Source organism: Sus scrofa, chromosome X (genome assembly GCF_000003025.6).
Source record: "Sus scrofa isolate TJ Tabasco breed Duroc chromosome X, Sscrofa11.1, whole genome shotgun sequence".
NCBI lineage: Eukaryota > Metazoa > Chordata > Mammalia > Artiodactyla > Suidae > Sus > Sus scrofa.
Window position 1 is genome coordinate 15,021,133 of NC_010461.5, and position 13,098 is coordinate 15,034,230.

Genomic DNA, 13,098 nt, shown 5'->3' on the forward strand with positions numbered 1-13,098 from the left:
ACCAACCAGTAATGTGACTTTTCGATTAATTAAGCCTTTACAAATTACATTTCTAATTTACAAAACATATATATATATATATATATATGTGTGTGTGTGTGTGTGTGTGTAGTAATTTCATTACAAGCAAAACTTGAAAAAATATTACAAGGCTCTTTGTTGTTTCAAAACACTGTTTTATGTTTCTTTTCCAAAATCTGTTTAAAGGTTTCTTTTTCTGAGTCAATTTAGATGATTTCGTATAAGGGAACCTTCCCAATAAAATAAAACTGAAATTTGATATTTTTAAAAAGTTATGAAAGGCATTGCTGTAAAATCCTGGTGCTTTTTATATATTTTTTTTAGTTATCAAAAGTAATCATGCACTTTGCAGTTTTCACTGCCAAATAATAAAATTCTGATAGATCTATTTTCGTTTATCTTTTTTATTTCTGGCCTACTCATGGTGATTGTTCACAATTAACAATTTAGTATGAACAAATGAAGAAATCACCTCTGTGTATCAGACACTATGTCATGTCTGGGATCTCTCTGCTGTTAAGTGGCAGAGCTGCTACCAGAATTTCAGTCTTCTGACCTCCAGGCCTGGAATTCCTTTGCTGGCCTGGGATTCCTCTGCTGACCTTCCACTGGTTTTTAGTCGAAGGTTACCATCACACCCTCCCATCAGTGGCTGTGCATAACGATTGACTGTAAGTCTCAAGAGGGCAAGGAGAAAGGTGCTCTTAAGGGGTCTGTAACATAGATGCAGGATTACAGTGGCTTAAACAAAATAGGTGTCTTTCCCAGGTACAAATATAAAGGTGGGCGTGTATGGTAACTCTACTCCACAGCCATACGAGATCCAGGTTGCTTCTGCCTTTCTGTTCTACCACGTCTGAGATGTGGTCCTTGTCCTCAAGGTCAAGATGGAGCTCCAGCTATCACATCCCATTGGCCAGGAGGTAGCTGCATGGCCACACTAGTTGCAAGGTGGAAGGGAAATAGACTCTTCTTTCTGGGCACCAGTGTATCCACCTACAAGTTGTATTACTCTAGTAAGGGATGAATGGATACTGAAGGACATTCTTCTCTGTAATTCAGGGGATTAGAGTTGAAATGAAACGAGGCTTATTACAAAGCCCTCTTGTGTATTTGGGACCTCCTGTGGATTTATTAATTGAAAAAGACAATTCAAGTGGAGAATCACTAAAAATGATGCCTACGTACTTTAAATATTTTATTTTAACTTAAATCATCAATATGTATTCATTTTCCATGCTCTCTTTGGAGGTAGGTTCTGTCAGGGCTTTTTGAGTATTGATCTTCAGGTTGGAGTTCTGATGGGTCTTTCTTACATATGTCCTACCCGTAATGCATCAGTGATATCCTGTGTCAGCTTCTTTAAAGTGAAGTGAAAACTTTAAAACAATTGCAAAGCAATCTCAGTGCAAAATCCTTACCACCACGACCATCCCTTGCCAGTGTTTTATAATTGTTGCTCTCACATTTGATTAGACAGCATCGTGTGTAGTGGCTTTCCTTTATTAAGTCTTTCCAAAGTATTAAACCTCAGTTTCTTAGAAAGAGCAACCCTCTTATAAAAACAAACAAACAAACAAACATTATTTCATTGGTTTATCTGATATTTAACTATATTAAAATAACAAGCGCATCTGTCATGAATAGGTATGGGAATGTTATAAACAAACAGCTAGTTGTTCATATGTATACACCCAACTGGTGGAAACAAAATTGTAGAATTGTACTAGGGCAGCAACTTTTTGGTCTCAGGACTCCTTTATAGTCTTGACATTATTGGGAGCCCTAAGAGCTTTGCATTTATGTGGGTTTTATCTATTAATATTTGTTATATTAGAGGTCCAAACTGAGCAATACAAAAATACTTAATTCTTTAAAAATAGCAGTAATGAACCCATTACATGATAACATAAATCTTTGTGTGTCAGTCATTCTTCAAAGTAAAAAATGTGTTCCCCAAGAAAACTGTTTGGTTCGGTTTATAATTCAATTACCCTAGTGCTTTTCCTCAAGACCACTATCACACATTGATATGTAGCAGACATGCCTTTTTGTGTATTCCTCATTTTATCATGTAGATTCCTAAAGACATGTACTCAAGAATTGAAATTTAATAAACATAATTTTTACTGCTTCATCAAAGACATCCTTTATTAAAATTGGCTTTTTTTTTTTAACTTTGGGGTGTGGCATTGAAGAATCCAATGTCTTGATTCATGCTAAAGTGCCATCAGTTTATTCATCGTGGCTTTATGCCATCAGTGCAAATGCTAACATAGTGAAAAAGGCCACAGCGTGAATATGGTTTTGACTTCATGGGTCCTCTGTAAGGCCTGAGATTCCCCCTCAGAGATCCACACACAGATCATATTGTGAGAACTACTGTCCTAGATAGTCATCTACAAACAGTAAGCTCTAATCATGCTGTGGGCCTTACTCTTGTGCTTTACAGAGAGAGTGCAGAATGTTTGGTTAATCTGGAAACTCAATGGAAATTGGTTAAGCGAAATTTCTACTTAATAAAAAAAATAATGTGTGGTTTTTAGACTTAAGATTTTTGAATAGTGATTTGTTTGCAGTCTGAATTTTTATTTCAACAATAAAAATTAGCCTGTTTAAATTTGTGTTCTGATTATATTGATCTCTGCTAATCTTAGAGTTCATTTAAGAATATTTTCCAGGTCTCCCAGAAATATTTTCAAGGCTTAATGTTATTGCAAAGTTCTATTGAAGATGCACAGCACACAATGTTAAAATGACTGTTTCTCCTCTCCTTTATACATTACAGTGTCTTTTCTCTACTTTGTATAATTGCTTTTCCCTCGAACTTATGCGAAAATGATTCCTGATAGGGTTAAGGGAGAGTGAAAAGTGCATAGGGTTATTATTTGAGATAGCACTGGGGAGTAGTAAAAATGGAATTTCTCTTAAAAGAGAACCTTGATTTAATACAATATCCTGCTTCCGCATGGAAAAGCTTGTAGATGGAAAGCAAAACAATGTTTTAAAAATGCATGCTGTGTATTAGATGAATGATCATCTAGGATGCTTTTTTAAATTGTTAATATATGATTTATGGGCCTACCTAATCTTGGAGATCATTGGCTCTCTATTTAATTTTTAGAATATGCTTGAGTTGCTGGAAGAAATGCCAAATGGAGTTCCACCTGAAAAAGTAAAAAGTTATATCTATCAGTTAATCAAAGCTATTCACTGGTGCCATAAGAATGATATTGTTCATCGAGGTGAGTATGTAATTTTCGAAATGGAAAATATTAAAGAAAACATAAAGAGAATAGCTCACATATTACTGTCTTAATATTTCCTTAGCCACTGACATTCCATTTAAATAAAATACATTCTTGAAAGTATGAGATATGAGACATTGTTAGGGCTCCAGGTCTCCTTTTTTATCACCAAAAGAATGGATTGCAAATTTATTTGGGCATTATGGTGAGATTTCTCTATAACCAGATCCACTATCTACAGTAGAAGCGCCTAGTAATAAAAAGAGCTCAACAAATGCAAACTTTGAAGCTTACCTGAGGGGGAAAGACCCTCTGTTGCCTTTTGGTCCTGCAGGTAGACCAGGTAATGTGAAACAAGCCAGAATCAGGCCTTAGAGATGGTCCTAAGTCACTGACCCTCACTGTTAGTCACTTCTCATTGGCCCCTTTGACTAAGATCTCTAGTGTGTACCTTTACCTCCTGATTTTCCCTACCTGTTAGTGAAAAGCACCCATTGTTTTTGCAGGGTGTAGTCATGATCAGCCTTGCATAAAGGTCAAGATTATACTTCCATAAACTGTTTTGTTTGGTCCCTTATTGCCATGAGGGTGGATGGTTTATAGCAGTAAAAGGGAAATTACTTGCTCAGCACCACCTCTGACTCTACACCATTTGTCTTCTCCTGATAATCTCTTGTATTCAGGGGTCACAAATTGATACAATAATGAAGCCAGAAGATAACTGTCAGAAAATACTACAGTGTCTACTTCTTATCTTTGAATTAGCAGACAAATGAATACTACATTTCAGTTTATCTATACAGACACCCAAGCGTATCACTTTAAAAATAGTCTCACTTTGAGAATAGCTTAAAGGTCACGTGAAGAATACCAGCTCTTATTATTTCTGGAAAGAGTTTGTATTTCTCTTGCATTTGACTTTCATAGCAGTTACCTTATCAAGGCTGCTGGCAGCATGGAGAGATTTTCAGATCAACTGGACATCTAGTGTCTAGGGTAATGAATCTAATAGCAGTCTTTACAACAGTTTGAGGATATTAACAAGGAACTGATTTAGCTGCGTTTCCGTAGTGATACCATGATTTGGTTAAGTGTATAGTGAATTATGGTTGTGAATTAGCAGTAGAAACCATGATTCTGAAATCTACAGATCTCACTCCTACCTCTTCCCTTTCTCCATTTTCACTTCTACCATATGATATAGATATGGGTACTCTAAAAATAGAATTGTGAGATGCCTCCCAAGGGGAGAATTAAACTGCATTTTCTGTGTATTTCTACTCCTTAACTCCCACCACATCATCAAAAGATCCCCGGAAAAAATGAGAAATCTTATCTTGACTCATCCAGCATAGCTTCAGCAGTAGACGTTTGTGATTGTGAACCATATAGAAAAGCTAAAGAAATATAAATATAGAAATTATACTGCAAATCATAACAGAAAACCTATCTCATACGTATTTTTTCCTCCAGTAAATATAGTACTATCTCCTTACTCTCATAGGTTTGGTTTTGTTTGTGTTTTTTGGCCACACCTGTGGCATGTGGAAGTTCCCAGACCAGGGATTGAACCTGTACTAAAGTTGCAACCTGTACCACAGCTGCAGCAGTACTGGATTTTTAACCCACTCACTACACCACATGAGAACTTCCTCATGTGTGTTTTTAAAGTATCTTGTGGGTGCAAACATTTTATAATCTATCTCTAAAATTTTGTATTATCAGTGTTTTATAAAGTAAAAATGGTTCCTTCAAATAGGGTGGCCTAGATTGAATCCTTTTTAAATTCCTTTCAGAGATCCAATTAATGCCTTTAAGATTTAAGGAGAAAAAAGTTTTTGAAATTGTGATCTGTCTCTCTCTCTCTCTTTTTTTTTTTTTTTTTTCTGGTCTTTTTAGGGCCACACCTGTGATATATGGAGCTTCCCAGGCTAGGAATTGAATCAGAGCTGTAGTCGTTGGCCTAAGCCACAGCAATGCCACATCCCACCTGCATCTTCAAACTACATCACAGTTCACAGCAATGCCAGATCCTTAACCCACTGAGCAAGGCCGGGGATCAAACCTGCGTCCTCATGGATACTAGTCAGATTAGTTTCTGCTGAGCCATGATGGGAACTCCTGAAATTGTGATCTGCATATTTCTCAAAAAGAAACTTTTGTGTACCAGCATAAGATGTGTTACTCTGCTTTTTACCGCCGTAGTTTTCTACTCAGATTAGTCTGGATATTTCTAATTGGGTACCATTATAGTGATCTAACAGTGTCAATCAGCAGTACATGGAACATTTTTTAATAATTATTTTTATCTTGATGCTCCAGATATAAAACCAGAAAATCTCTTAATCAGCCACAATGACGTTTTGAAACTATGTGACTTTGGTAAGTTAAAAAGAAATTGAGCCCTGTAAGTACAGAGTTAATTTACTATAACATATAGGTAGCTTTTCCAGGAATATTAAAAGTGTTTTTTTATGTTTTGACTTAAATTAGCAAAGAAACATTCTGTTGGGTCATCTATTGAAAAATTAATTGCTAGGAGAGTTCTGCTCTCTCTTTGCATAGTACTGTCTACTGTTTTAAAAAAATCATCATGCGGTATTTGTTTAATGAGAATTCAGAGCAAATATATACATGTGCATATATTCATAAGCCAATGACCTAATGACCTCAGAAAAAGAACTTTCTGGGAAATACCACTATGGCCGTCTGGCTTGAGTTGGATAAAAATTTTTTTTAATATTTTAAATATTGATAGAAATTGTTTTAGGCATAACCATAGACACTGAAAATATAACTATGTAAATACCTATATCCAATAGTTATATATCTGTAAATTTAAAAGACATTTTTTAAGAATGATTCCATTTATTCCTTTTAAATGTTCAGTGAATGAAATTAGTAATTGATGTATGGCATTCCAGCTCCTGGTTGAATCTTTAAGGAAGTTTTAAGTAGTACTCTCTCGCAGTATAAAATTTTGTATTTTTTTCATATATATTAAACTCTGTATTACATGAGATTAAAATTTTAAATTAAAATACTTCATAAAAGTTTTTAAATTATTGGGGTTCTAAGTTACAGGTCACTTTTTTCCCCCACGAGTCACTTCTTGAAATTATATTTGTGCCTAATCCATACGCTGAAAAATAACTTGACTTTTTTAAAATATTTTTTCTCATATATTTATATTTAATCATAAATACAGTGTAAACCTCTACATATAAATGAGACTGCATGTCCTGCTAAGCAAAAGTTAGATAAGTACTAGGAGATGGATCACACAGGTAAAAAATGGAAGCATTCTAATAATTCATTTTGTAGAACGACCGATTTGGGCCAGTGCAGCAATCGGAAACATCTGTAGCTGTTTTCACTCAGTGTTTTCAGAGAGTTTGAATATTAGGAACTTGTTTGCTTGAGGAAAAACAGGACTTAATTTCCTTCATAGTTTATGACAAGGAATATTGCAAAAAAGAGCCCTGCTGTACCTAACCATCTTAAGAACTACTTAGGAGCCAAAGTTTGCAAAGCAAGTTATAAATGCAAAAGAGATGCCTGTAGAATGGTTAATCATAGGAAAAGAGTATCCTCGGTCTAGCATCTTTTCTTAATGAAAAGACAATTTTACGTGGTCAGGAAATTCCACATGGCAACATGACATGTGGCATTCTGTGCCCTGTGCATCCCCCAGCAAGAACTTCTGAATGTTTGCCCTCCCAGAGTGTGTAGCTCCTTTATCTGGCTTGAAGAATCCCAATAAAAAATACAAATATTTCTTCTAAACATGTCTTATAAAGATTGTCAGTTAACCAAAGTTAGGGGGTTTGTTTTTTTTGCTGTGGTTTTGATTTTTTTTATTAACTGTTCCACTTTAAGAAACATTATTTTCTACTTTTTGAAACTGACATACACCTTAGGTTTTATCTTTGATTTTAATATTCTAGTTCTCTATAGCTATTTACAATGAATCCATATTGCTTTTGGTGAGTTAAATGGGTAATTAACTTACCTGCCTGTTTATTTTGTGGCCCCAAAACCTTTTGAAAGGATTCCAGGTTGCGGGGTGGGGGGAGTAGCAATAGAATTCGGTAAGGTACTTAAGATCCCCCCAAGTATGCTTCTCAGTCACATTAGGAGATCAAGATCGTTTTGGCCTGCTTTGTTTCCATCATTGCCAACCCCAATAGTTGTTTATGTATGGCTGGAGCCCATCAGCAATGAGAGATACGTAAGTAGCATATAAGTCCCACATAGCACAATTAATGACTATGTGCAACATGCTAGTTTAGCTTTGACTTCTGGCTCTTGTGGAGACTTCATTTTGTTCCTAAGATTTCCATCTCTTGGAAAAGCTGATTTAAAAGTACGCTCGGAATGCTTGTAAAAGCATGCAGTGACTTCAGAAACATTCATTTCTTTATCAGAGAGGAGCAACTGATTGTGTAGTGAATACATTGTTATGTTTTAATTGATATATGAATAACGAATTTCTTAAAATGACAAGCACACTGTTAATGGACAACCCATTCGATACCAATCTTTATATTCTTTTGATGTTACTTTAAGATATTAATAGCACTGAAATTTTTTGTCATCTTGAACTTAATTCTTTTTCAAAGTTACACCTTTGGGCTTTGCTCTCTTTCAGGTTTTGCACGGAATCTATCAGAAGGCAATAATGCTAATTACACAGAATATGTGGCCACCAGGTGGTATCGGTCCCCAGAACTCTTACTTGGGTGAGTCACTTTCCTCCAGTTGAATAACATCTGCGTATTTGTTGGTCCTCTTTCAGTAGCTTTGGGATCATCTCTGGAAGAGAAGAACTTGAGTTAAAGACCAGTTACCTATTGCCGTATAACAACCGTGTGAGATCTTAATGGCATAAGACAAGCACCATTTTATTTGCTCACAACTTAGATTTAGGATCGGCTTTCTTTTGTGTCTCTCCTTATTTCTTCTGTGTACCTCTGTCTGGACTCACTCTGATGCATAGTCCATTCACCCGTCCATTCTTTTGGGAGGGATTGGGAGTTTGAATTTACTGGACAGTATTTGCTGAGGAAGAAATGAGTATGAAGTAGATCATTCTTAGAGCCCCATCTGAGGATTCAGGTTTGGTAGAAAGACTTGTTACAATATGATTCTGTCTATAAGGTGTCCCTGAGGAGTTCATTCTAAGAACAGCCTGACTGTGAAACTCCAGAGAGGAGTTCCCGTCGTGGCGCAGTGATTAACGAATCCAACTAGGAACCATAAGGTTGCGGGTTCGGTCCCTGCCCTTGCTCAGTGGGTTAACGATCTGGTGTTGCCGTGAGCTGTGGTGTAGGTTGCAGATGCGGCTCAGATCCCATGTTGCTGTGGCTCTGGCGTAGGCCGGTGGCTACAGCTCCAATTAGACCCCTAGCCTGGGAATCTCATATGCCGCGGGAGCGGCCCAAGAAATAGCAGAAAGACAAAAAAAAAAAAAAAAAAAAAAGAAACTCCAGAGAGTGTTGGCTCTCTAATAATACCTATTGGAAAACTGAGCTGTATGAGGGCTACCAAAAGTTAATGGGGACTCCAGCTAATTTGAGCCAAATTGGATGTTGCTATTTGAGTAATTGTCAAGTGCTAGTTGAAGAACCATATTATTTGTGTAAAAATCCCATTGAAATCAGTTAATATTTGGTTAACGTGAAGAATTTACATATTTTTGTTCATTCTCAAGACTTTGTCCTTGACATTCAGAGTAGTTACAGCTGCATAAATTATTCAAATTAGTTGACAAAAGAGAAAGAGTTTGCTGTGGGTATGTAAAGATTTTCCATAGGTTTCTCCCTCTAGCGCAGGTTTTCTCTCTCTCATACTTGTATGAAAGATCAGTATCCTTCCCTTCCGAACAAGCTACTAAAAAAGTCTAAATGAAGTTTCCTAATATAGTTATTAGGTTTTCATAGGAAATCAGATAAATATTGACTTACTGTTATAATTTATTAGCCTAGAAACATATTCTATATCATGTTAAAAGTGCTTTAGAGTGTTTGGTAAGTTTTGTATAGTATATGTATGGCATTCTAGAATTTCATCCCGTATTTTTTTTTAGATACTTTATTTTGGTTTTCCCTTCTTAAAGTTTAGATAATTTATGTCTGAAACTAAAGAAAATATGGTTTATTAATCTGCCATATGTAATTTGACTTAAGGCTATATAGATATTGGGGTATACATATATAGCTTTTTTGGGAGATACCCAGATTTTCATGTATAGCAGCAGTAACATTCCAAAAGCCCTAAATAAGTGGAAAAAATGCTCTGAGGGAAATAGCTGTCATAATAAACAAAGGGTACAAAGAGATTTAAGCAAATGATCCAATACTTCATCAGTCTTAGCTGGGGTTTGTTTTTGTTCTGTTTGCCAAGGCATACAGTGACTTGATACAGTTGTCTCGGTTCCCAAACCAGGGATCAGACCTGGGCTGACCCAGTCCTAATTGCTAGACCACCAGGGAACTCCAAATCTTAGCTGTTTTGACTCTCTGCAGTTAGAGGTTAAATAATATTCATTGTTTGTTATTTAAGAAGCCACGTTAAGTCAATGGTACATTCTAATAGGCTGAACTAAAAAAATGGCCAAGTGTAACTTGTTCATATTTACAGAGCTCAAAGATAATGATCTAGAAAATACATTTCTTGGGAACATTTCATTCTCTAAGTGATTGTTAACTCATCATACATGTGTGCTGTATTTAGGGTTTATTAAGCCATTCATATTCAAAATATATCTGAATGTGAATAGATTTCAAATCAGTGTATACTAAGTTGTTATTAAACTGATGGCTTTATTAGCCTAGATTTACTTATTCACTTGTGTTCTGAATTTTTACTTTGATATCCATAATTCCTTTTTTTTTTTCCAGCCTCACTTTTGTCCATGTGGTACTTTTTAATTCCTTAAATACATAAATGTGCTTTAAATCATGAATCTGTTCAAAGTAATTTGGAAATTATTAAAATGTGTTTCTTCAGTTGCCAAGATAATCTTTCCCTTTGCTTTTCAGAGCTCCCTATGGAAAGTCTGTAGATATGTGGTCAGTGGGCTGTATTCTTGGGGAGCTTAGTGATGGACAGCCTTTATTTCCTGGAGAGAGTGAAATTGACCAACTTTTTACTATTCAGAAGGTGCTAGGACCACTTCCATCTGAGCAGATGAAGCTCTTCTACAGCAATCCTCGCTTCCACGGGCTCCGGGTAAGAGGCTTTGCTGAAACCCAGAATGGAATCAGTACAGCAGTATTTAAATCATTGTTCATTGCACAATAGAGTGCTAAGCTATCCATCGAACACTATTTCCTTTCCCATTACAATGTTTATAATCCCCATTATAATATTTTATTTTTGAATCTTATGTGGTATTTGTGAATTTTTAAAAGGCTAAATTTGAGACTGGGAGCTACTAATATTTTGCATAATTTGTAAGTTCCAGTTTTTCAGAATCTTTTCAGTGTATGCATTACTATATTCTATAGTTTGCTCATCTCAGAATGTTTATGCAAAATATTAAGCATCCCCAAAGATATGAAAATGTACAAATGGCTGTTGCTTATTTGAGCAGACATTTTTGTAGTGATTTGAGGAAGACTGAATAGTCACATTCTGCAGATTTGAAGGTGCTATTCTAGTGGGTATTTCTCATTCAGTGAAACATCCCTTCTTCTTTTCAGACTAGTATATTGTCTTGGGCAGCCTTTTGTAGACCTGATAACTTTGCATAAAACTTCTTTTCAGCAAATATGCTAAAAAGAGTCTTAAAACTTTCCCCAAATGAGGGAAAGCCAAGTCGCAGAGGCATCTTATTGCAGCGGCCAGTCATAGGCTGCTTCTCTCTTCCATCTACCCCCAAACCTACTTTTTTAGTTTTCAGCGACCCTGTTTGGACCCACATACCAGTTGGTGGCCCTTGTGGGGGGAACTATAAAATAAGCTCACCACCACTTCTTTTCTTGCTCTTAAATGCGTTGTTCTCAAACCATGTTTGCTTGACATTTGCAAAGCACTTTGTTTTTTTTCCTTCGACTTGCTGGACCTCAGTTCATCTCACTTTGAAGAGCTCCGGTCTTCACACATAAGGGCCCAAAACGGTGTCCCTCCTGGTAGGCTCAGTGAGCGTGGAAGAAATGAAGGAACAGAAGTGAAAACATTTCTCTTTCACCCCCCCTTCCTGTTTTCTGCCTCTCCTCCAAATCTGAGTTACCTTAGGCAAGTTTCTCTTTTCTCCTTTTATTCATGCTTTTTGTAGGCTGAAAAATAGCCAGATTTTGACCATTAATTAGGGTACAAAGAGTCAAATAGTTATTGAGTATTTGTCATACTAGATGCTGAAAATATGACCATAAATAGGACTTGCCCTCAGTTCAGCAGAAAGGAAAACCTATTCTATTCAGAAATAAAGTGAGTCGTAACTGCTGAATTCCTGTCTTACTGAGAACACATCCAAACTCCTTCCTGTCAGACCTTGCCTGATCGGGCAGGCCCTTCTAGCTCCCTGACCTCAGCTCATACCCCTTTCCAGACTTTCACCACACTTGCCTTTTGCTTTAACTTCCATGAACACTCCCAAGTTGTTCCAGCTTCACAAATTTGGGACTTGTGGCTCCTTTTCCCAGGAAGGCACTTCCCTTGCGTGGCCTCTTCTCACTTCATTAACCTCAGTACCCAAAACACCCCCTTTCTCTGGCCCCCTCCCCAACATACCTCCTCCACCTCCTTCCTGGTCTCTCCCATAGCACCCTTCTTTTTCCATCATAGCATTAACCACAATATATAATTATTTTGCTTATTTTTAAATTATTAACTGTCCAAATCACTGTTTTATTGCCGTATTTCCAGCATCTGGCCCAGCACATGTAGTGGAGACTTGACGAATATTTGAATGATCTCTTGAACCAATCTGCATTATCAGTAATCAAGCTCAACTATTATTTCCTGTCTCTCCATCTGATGCTTCTTTCACTCTTATCACCATCTACCTGAACCACTCCCAAACCGATTTCTCCAACTTGCTCTCTTCACATCAGTCTTCACATTGCTTTTAGAATGACCTTCCTGCAAATTGCACAAATAATTCTTTCTTGTGTTTAAAAACTTCTGCAAGATCACTTATTAAATTTGAACTCCTTAGGGTAACATTAAAACCCCTTGCTCCTAGCCCCCGAGCCTCACCTCTCACCTTTTCCTGCCCCCCTGCCCCCTATTCTGCAGCCATGTTGAGCTTGTCACCATTTCCTTGACATGTTGCTTCTTCAGTGCTACAGTTTCATTTCTGTAATTTTTCTAATACTTGCCCCACTTCCTGGAAAGCTCTTTGTCCCCCCCTTCTCCACCCCCCAACCCACTCCCACTGCCAGACTCATGTCACATGTCCTTCCATGAAGCCCTTCTAGACTCCTGCAGGGGGAATGGGTGCCTCCCCCTTCTGTGCTCCTACAACACTCTGGTCATAGCTCTTGTAGCACACGTTGCAGTTTCTTTTAAATAGCTGTTTGAAAATATGTATCCTCACTGGACTCATGAACTCTTTGAAAAAATGAGCTCTCATGGCCACCATTATATTCCTAAGGCACCTAGAATTGTGCTTACTAGGTTGAATAATATTGAATGATTGATATTTGGCCTGGAGCATCAAGCTTGGTCTTGTGGCTGCCATATTCTTTGCCTGGGTAGAGAAACTCTAAGCTGGATTGTCTGAAGAGCATATAAACACATCTGCTGTGGTACCTGCCTATAGCAACTTATAAACTAGCTGAAGAATTGAGACTTCATGCCTGAAATAATTAGAAAACAATAC

General features: G+C 37.0%; 1 protein-coding gene across 6 annotated transcripts in view; it reads left to right on the plus strand.

The window, feature by feature from the left end:
- The window catches only part of CDKL5 (cyclin dependent kinase like 5), a 238,144-nt gene that overhangs the window by 162,307 nt on the left and 62,739 nt on the right, over positions 1-13,098 (plus strand). For all 6 annotated transcript variants that reach the window (XR_002340830.1, XM_021080550.1, XM_021080553.1 and 3 more), the window contains exons 6-9: positions 3,146-3,266; positions 5,592-5,651; positions 7,921-8,011; positions 10,313-10,502. Coding sequence is in view for 5 of the 6 variants with exons in the window: in XM_021080550.1 (XP_020936209.1) it covers positions 3,146-3,266; positions 5,592-5,651; positions 7,921-8,011; positions 10,313-10,502 (462 nt within the window). In the remaining variant the exon portion in view is untranslated. The remainder of the gene's footprint in view (positions 1-3,145; positions 3,267-5,591; positions 5,652-7,920; positions 8,012-10,312; positions 10,503-13,098) is intronic.